At 43.0% G+C, this 8,055-nt stretch overlaps 1 protein-coding gene across 2 annotated transcripts; it reads left to right on the top strand.

The window, feature by feature from the left end:
- Nucleotides 1–305: 305 nt before the first annotated feature.
- Nucleotides 306–7,672, top strand: LOC127378613 (sterol 26-hydroxylase, mitochondrial). Of its 2 annotated transcripts, none has more exons than XM_051427659.1 (9): nucleotides 306–644; nucleotides 1,256–1,446; nucleotides 1,637–1,836; nucleotides 1,921–2,118; nucleotides 2,224–2,387; nucleotides 3,875–4,041; nucleotides 5,853–5,934; nucleotides 6,027–6,242; nucleotides 6,427–6,561. In XM_051427659.1, the coding sequence occupies exons 1-9, from the start codon at nucleotides 390–392 to the stop codon at nucleotides 6,445–6,447; spliced, it is 1,494 nt and encodes a 497-aa protein (XP_051283619.1). In that variant the 5' UTR covers nucleotides 306–389; the 3' UTR covers nucleotides 6,448–6,561. The 2 variants fall into 2 exon arrangements, with proteins under 2 accessions (XP_051283619.1, XP_051283618.1); XM_051427658.1 differs by having other exon boundaries at nucleotides 307–644; nucleotides 6,444–7,672.
- The last annotated feature ends 383 nt before the right edge of the window (nucleotides 7,673–8,055 follow it).

Raw genomic sequence — 8,055 nt, forward strand, 5'->3', positions numbered from 1 at the left:
ATTTGACATTTTATCTCATCAATTCTACTTTTTATCTCATTGTTCGACTTTCTATCTCATAATTATGTCTTTCTATCTAATACATTTTCTCCTGTTATGTGCAGGTTGACGTATTTTGCACATTACGTTGATCTGAAAATGAATAATAATAAACACTGTGGGGATATTACAGGGCAGTTATCATCATATATGAAAATGAAAACACCTCTTCATCATTTCCATAACAAAGTAGGATGACTGATCCATTACAGTTCCTGCAGTATCAACAGGCTCCCTGCAGGGTGCTGCACACAACAAAGCCCTGTGATCGACACACACACACACACACACACACACACACACACACACACAGCTCTGAGCACCATCAACCCTGTCAGACACTCAGCTCCATGGGCTCCCCGGCGGCAGCATCCCGGTTCCTCCGTCTCGCTGCGCCGTGCGCCCGGACGCCGCCGGTGGCCCGGCCCGGTGCGGAGCTCGGAGCCTCCGCTCTGGTGCCGACCAGAAGAAACCTAAACGTCCAGGCGACGACTGAAAAGGCGGAGAAGCTGAAGAGCATCGATGAGCTGCCAGGGCCAAGTTTTGCCACCACTCTGTACTGGTTGTTTATCAAAGGATACGCGGACAAGAGCCACTTACTGCAGGTACAGTGCCAGCTCTGTCTCTGTCTCTGTCTCTGTGAAGTTAGGACTGAAAATGTCTGAGCCACTTTACTTGTTGCCAGTCGGACAAAAGCAGCCTTGATGGCTCCAAACAGCCTGAAACATTCCCCACATTGTTGGCGTTTGTTTGCAGGATGTTTGTTCTTGCGGTTGTGTAGAAGACAATCTTTAAAAAATACTCCACACAGTTGATGCATTCAGAATAAAGAGAGTTCATGTATTAGCTGCAAATGTCCACAATTATTAAAAGTAAAAGAACCCTTTATTATATTTATTATAACATTATATATAATATAACATTATATTATTGCATTCTTATTATTATTGATGCCTTACCATGTAAGCAGCATTTAAATGCTTTAGCTGTTTACTGTTGGGGAGTTTAATCTGTATAATTATGATTATATGTTTTATTTGAACATTTTACTATGAAGAGTAAAGTAACCAGTGACTGTAACTGTACAAATGTCATGAAATAGAAGAACTCAAGTACTGTACTTGTATCTCAAATGGTCCTTAAATGCAACTCTGGCGTAAATGTACTTAAATTACTTCAGACTCTTTTAATTTTACTCACTGACATTATTTTCTAGGATGTACAGAGGAGTCTTTACGGGCCAATCTGGCGCTCCAGGTTCGGCCCGTTCGACATTGTCAATGTGGCGAGTCCAGAGCTCATAGCTCAGGTAATCCAACAGGAGGGCCGCTACCCGATCCGAGCGGAGCTGCCTCACTGGAAGGAGTACCGGGACCTGAGAGGACAGGCCTATGGTCTGCACGTGGAGTGAGTGGTTTTAACTCTGTTTTATAAAGTCGGGTTTAAGTGTGCATGAGCAAAAAGAAAGAATCCCATAAAGTAAAAAAGTCAAAGGTTTATGTATTTGAAGTATTTGCAAAGGAGTTCCTCAGGGCTCCCTCACGGTGCCCCTCGAGGTTTGAATCTGAAGAAGCACTAATGTTCTTTTACTTTCTAGCACAGGGCCGGAGTGGTACAGGATCCGCAGCGCCCTGAACCCCAAGATGTTGAAGTTGCGTGAAGTTTCGGCCTACGCGCCCATCATCCACCAGGTGGTCGGAGATCTGCTGCGGCGTATCGAGCTCCTCCGGAGTCGCAGTCAGGACCAGGTCACTGTTTCAGATATGGCTGCTGAGCTCTACAAGTTCGGCTTTGAAGGTAGGAGTTACGTCGGTAATACCAGCGGTTAGGGTTAGTTAGGGGGACAGTTTTTGATTCTTTCCAATTTTTGACCTCCTGCAGGTATCTCCTCCATCTTGTTTGAGACCAGGTTGGGCTGCCTGCAAGACGAGATCCCCAAAGACACCCTGCGCTTCATCACCGCCACCAGTGACATGCTGACGCTGTCCGAGACTGTGGTCCTCTTCCCTCACTGGAGCCGCGGGATCCTTCCCTTCTGGAAACGCTTCGTTCAGGCCTGGGACGACCTCTATGACGTAGGTATGCAACAAATCAAACAACAAAAGGAAACATTTGGGGTTCCAATTTTGGATTCACTTACAGGATAAAGGTAAATTATTCGTTTTTTGTGTTTCCGTGTGGCAGCCCAGACCCTCATCGACAGGAGGATTGCTGAAATTGAAGCTCAGGTGTCCAGTGGCGAGCCGGCAGAGGGCATGTACCTGACCTACCTGCTGTCCTGTGGAAAGTTGGCCAGAGCCGAGGTCTACATCAGCGTCACTGAGCTACTGCTGGGAGGAGTCGACACGGTGAGAAGGGGGATGATGGGACCTGTTCTTACATGCACACAGTCAACAACACATAATGCATCCCTTTTTTAACATTTGTTATCCCAGAAATCAGTTTAAGTGACATTAAACCCAAACTTCTGGTCTAATTGGCGTTTAAATCGACATCATAAATGTAAATGTATACTTCATGTAGAGTGGAGAAGTCAAAGCTGGATTAGGGAGGGGAAACAACAACAACTGTGTGCCTTCTCCAGTAGTTCCTTTTATCGATGCCAGCAGTTTGTCTGACAGTTGACATTGCGAAACAATGATGCTAAACTGGCAAAAGGAAGAAGTCAACAGCAATATGCTGAAAATGAGCATAATGAGAGAATCCAAAAGTATATTACACCTTCACAGATCAACTACTGAGCAGAACTGGACCAATACACCCTCCAAATCAAAATGGAAAAAACTTTTTAATTACAATTTACAATCACTTGTGGAGTCTCCTTCCTTCAGTGGAGTCTCTGCCAACTGGTCCGGAGACTCACTTCCCTAACCTCTACCAACCACATGTAAGATGGCCCTTAACTGATGTGACTGATGAGACATTGAGAAAGACACCGGCGGTGCACAGACTCAGTGGACGCAGCCTGACCCGAGAGACATTTTTAGCTACAGTGTGACAAACATGCAGAAAAAAAAAAAAGAAAAGGAGAAACTCAAATGTCTAGTAGGTGAATTTCTGTACAGCTCTTGCCACAACCGGAAGGACATCCAGTGAAACACTTCAACAAATGAATAATGAAACAGTTGAGTTGACACTGAACATCTGCATCGGCATGCTTTTTTTCCACACAGATAACTGACCAAGAATCAATAAGGGAATCGATACAGAATTGGACACACGTTTCCAAATGTGGTACACACATTCATGCCCTCCTCGGGATGAGTGTAAAGATTTTTTAGTTAGTTAGTTAGTTTAAAATTTTCCCAAGACTGCACTTTGGTTTATGACCAAACATTGACCTCGACTGGCGTCCGTCTGTGGTTGTCTGTGACAATGGAACAGTCTGGATTTGTGTACCAGCGTGTGCCACAGCCTCTGAGAAACAGCTTTTTGCGTGTTGGTAATAAACAGCATACATGCTCAGCTCAGACAGCTTCCCAAAACAACAGAAAAGATGCCTACAGTCTTATTCCCATTTAGCTCTCTGCTTCTCACCACAGACACAGACCCAAAGTACGAGGAGGATCACAGCTGCTTTTTGTACAGGCAGTTGCAGAGCTCACTTGGCTGCATTCCCAGGTGAGGTTGAGGCATGTTGGTGTTGTTTTAGCCGCGAGCTGGAGGTTTGTGAAATGTGAGCTGTCTCAGCTGTAACGTGACTCGGGGCTAAGTCGACACGGTTTGGTTAGAAATCACGTACAGAACGGACACACTGATGAAAGAAATGTTGATTGCTTTCTCCTGATTTCTCCTTCCTTTTCCTCCCGCTCTCTCTTCTCCTGCCTGACGGCAGACCTCTAACACCCTGTCCTGGGCTCTGTACCATTTAGCGATTGACCGCAGGGCTCAGGATCGACTGTACGGCGAAGTGAACTCTGTGTGTCCGGACAGACAGGAGCCGACCACAGACAACCTGAGCAGGATGCCCTACCTCAAGGCCGTCATAAAGGAGACGCTACGGTGAGCTGACAGCGGTCTGGATTCGCCTCCTAACGCACTGCGTCCACTCGGTTGGAGGTTGCGTATCAGCTGAAGTTCTAACAGGAAAAACTCATAAAAGTTGGATCAGTTTATTCTTGGTTTTGGAATCTTTATGTGATTCAGTAACGTCTGTACGTGGTTAAGAAAGTGTAAACTGAGGGTAAAATCATCGCCCTAATGATGCTTCTGAGTTGGTGGAGCAGGAGTCTGATCTGTGATTTTCAGAGACTCCTCAGTAGAAGTATTTAGAGCAGGTTATATAAGGAGCAGGAAGACAAGACCTGAACACAGAGACATAACTGTCTTTTTATTTCTTTCCACATTAGGCCCACCTCCTCTCTTGGGATGGCTATTGGACCTCACCAAAACTTTCAATTCTTTCTTTCTTTTGCTTTGAGTTGCTCAAATTCACCAAGTCGACCCAAAGCGATCGCTACATGAAACTGTTCCAAGCAGACTGCGTGAACTTGTGGCAGTTTATATTAGACTTTAACTGGTGTAGAAAGATTTTAAAGAACTGGTTATTGCACCTTGTTTTTTTGGTCTATTTATTATTACTGGTCTGCTGAGGCTCAAATTCCAGTGAACTGGAATGAACTTGAAACTTGGCCCAGTAAATGGAATTTGTGATCTGTTTTCTAAGAAAGTAAAAAGGGGGTGATGTTTTCTTATGTCTCCTCCTTATTCGTGGTGGAGGGAGGTGGGAGGCAAATCAGGAGGTAGGAAGAAAAAGAAGGAAGCATGGAAGGACAGGAGGAAGTAGGGAACAAAAAGGCAACGAAGGAAAGAAGAACAGAGGGAGGAAATAAAGGAGGCATGTTTGATACATATTTTGTGTTACTAATTTCTAATAACAATGAATGAGCCAAAAGCCCTGGAGCAAACTATCACAATATCATATTATGCAACAGTAAATTAATATCCTCATAGTCATCTTTTCAAAGTATTGGGTGGAGTTTGTATGACTGTGTCCTATATAATAAACTGTGTCCTCTACATGGCTAAAAGGATGTGGACACCCAGCCTTCCCTAAAGTCCTCCAGGTCCTCATTAGTGAGTGCAAACAACTGCGATCAACCACAAGGCAGGGTAGGGGGGTACCTGGGGAGACACACACAGGAGATAACAGAAAGAAAAACACACACGACACTGCAACATGTAAGAATAAAGTAGATTGAAAATGCTGTTTACATGTTTCTGCATCCTGGGCGCTGGATTTACATTACACTGGTATTTATGAGAGAGAGTTTTTATCCACCAAAAAGTTATAAAGTTTGTATAAAATATTGTTAATAATCTTTAAATAGGTATGAAAACATTTACTTTGGACATTTCTGAACTTTTTGCTGTTTATACTTTTACTGAAATGCACTACAAGGAGTTTTTACCTGGTTATGAAGCAGCCTCAGTTTATTACTGATGTCTCTGTATGACCTACAGAAACAAAAAAGACCATCAGTAATGTCTGCCACCGGGTCAGATTCCCCTTGAAATCAATGAAACGAAGCGGAGGAAACACTACTGCTTTTGTCCACAAGGGACCCAGAGTCAACACAAAATGAAAGTTTTTTTTGTTGGACATTTTAATGCAGCTTTACTTGTAATAGGAATTTGTAGTGTTGCTACATTTCCACCCTTGTCCTGACCTGTGTGATACGGTAGCGTGACACACTGTGTTTTTTGGAAACAGTTATTATCTTATCTGATCTGCCATCTGAACTCAACTGTTGTGAAGCAACGTTCTCCTGTGATTTGGAGCCCGATTGTCGTCTTGTGTCTTTCTCCACCAGCCTTTATCCCGTGGTACCTGGAAATGGACGCTTTATTTCCGAGAATGAGGTGGTTGTGGCCAACTACTGGTTCCCAAAGAAGGTAGGAAAGCAGGAGCAACACACAGGAGGTGATGTACAGTAGTGTTGCCTTCAATGAAATGAGGAGAAATTGATGTTTTTCTTTCTTTTCAGACTCAGTTCCATCTGTGTCATTACTCAGTCTGTCACGATGAGGCGGAGTTTGCAGACGCAGAGGCCTTCATCCCGGAGCGGTGGCTCCGTGCCGAGGCGCACGCCAGCGGCTACTTCCAGCATCACCCGTATAGCTTCATCCCCTTCGGTGTCGGGGTGCGGGCCTGCGTGGGGAAGAGGGTGGCAGAGATGGAGATGTACTTTGCTCTGTCCAGGGTGAGTGACATAGAGACAGACCCATTTTGGTTTTACTCATTTCAAAACACAAATCTGTTGGCCGCAAAGTTCGCTGACCTGTACACCAATGGGTTTTTTAGATTTAGAAGAATATGTAGACTAAAAGTGTTAAGCTGAACAATCATTAGATTAACGGTAATAATCTGAAGACAGTTGTGATCAGTTTGTGTCGTCCTGCAGCTGATACAGCATTATGAGGTTCAGCTTGAAGACGGCGCCCCAGCCGTGGAGCCTAAAACTCGAACCCTGCTCATCCCCGCAAAGCCCATCAACCTGCGCTTCCTGTCCAGAGCCTAATGAGGGCGCCACCGAGCTGAGGGTCAACAGCAATGTTCTTTATTCTTTGAGTAAATACAGCTTTGTGTTGCATTATGACAGTTTGACTGGATGATCACAGCCCAACCTGACACCAATCACTGTGCAGTTTTTAAATCGCTTTGACACTTTGACTTGTAGTTTGCGAAGCATTTAATGTGCAAACGTCTGCACACACATTTACATATATCACAGACTACGGGCATAAAAGACTTACCTGAGGGACCGGATTCAAGGGAAACTCTGGTATTTGTTAACCAGGGAGGAGGAGGTTCACATCATTCTTGCTAGAGTCTGTATTTTCCCTCATTCTTTTACTGATTAACTCTGAACTTAATGCTCAGACTTTGCCTTCTTCATGATAACAAATATAATCGCTGCATTTATTTGTATAGTGACAAGCCCGATATTGTGCTTCTGTTTGTGCGTATCACTGTACTTTGCACAGACATGTTTACTGCCGACGTGTGATTTCATTCATCCATTCTTTTTGCAATTAAGCAGGTGAGTCACAGGCTGATGTGACAAATCTGGTCCGACATCAAAAATAAGTGTGTGTGTTGAGTGGGTGCACACTGCCCCCTGTGGTGACATGAAGCTAGTGTATGTTAACAAGTTAATAACTGGGAGTATGGAAGGAAGCAGCAAAGGAGACGAGAAGACATTGAAGGAAAGGAGGACAGAGGGAGGATAAAAGAAGGTGAAGGAAAGGATTTTTTTTTTTTTAGCTCTTTAATGTTTCATCTTATATCAAACTGCTTCAATAACAACAAAAGCTATAAACTTTTCTTTATGATTCTTTAAGAGTCTCCAAAGGTTTTATTTCTATGATTCTTCTTCTGTTTCTATAACCTATAAAAATATAAGATGAGCGTAAAAGCTGGAGATAACTGCAACCACAGTGGGTTAAAATGACTGTAAATCAGTAAAACATCTTTGTTTGGCTATAATTTGTTTAATATTCCTGCATAGTTTATCTCTGAAGCTCTGTTTAACTTTCCTTCACAACTACATGTATTTTATTATGCAATGTGGCTGTTAACGATTGTTAAACTGTTTGAAATGCACAAATATAAATGAATATATTCAGTGTATTTCTGTATGGTGTCATCTCTTTAAGTCCACATTGTGTTGGAAAGAAACTCAATGTTTTATTTTGTGATGCCTTCGGTTAAAGATCCTCTCCAGACATATAGTAAGACATACACTAATAGTCTTCTTGGAATAATAGTCTGTGAAAAAAAAAGTATAATTTCCACATTCAAATCTTTAAAAAGTAATTTACTCCTTCAACCTAATTAGAAATCCCAGATTCTATGAATATGTAAATTGTGCACCAATTAACATCAGTTACTAAATGAACATCATGCTGTATGAAAGAAGACTGAAACTAGAGACTGAGACCAGAAACTCATCAGGAAACTGTTTACTGAGCTCATCAATCAACTGAAAAGTCGGCTCATTTCTCCATAAGACT

This window comes from Dicentrarchus labrax, unplaced genomic scaffold (assembly GCF_905237075.1).
Source record: "Dicentrarchus labrax unplaced genomic scaffold, dlabrax2021, whole genome shotgun sequence".
Taxonomy (NCBI): domain Eukaryota; kingdom Metazoa; phylum Chordata; class Actinopteri; family Moronidae; genus Dicentrarchus; species Dicentrarchus labrax.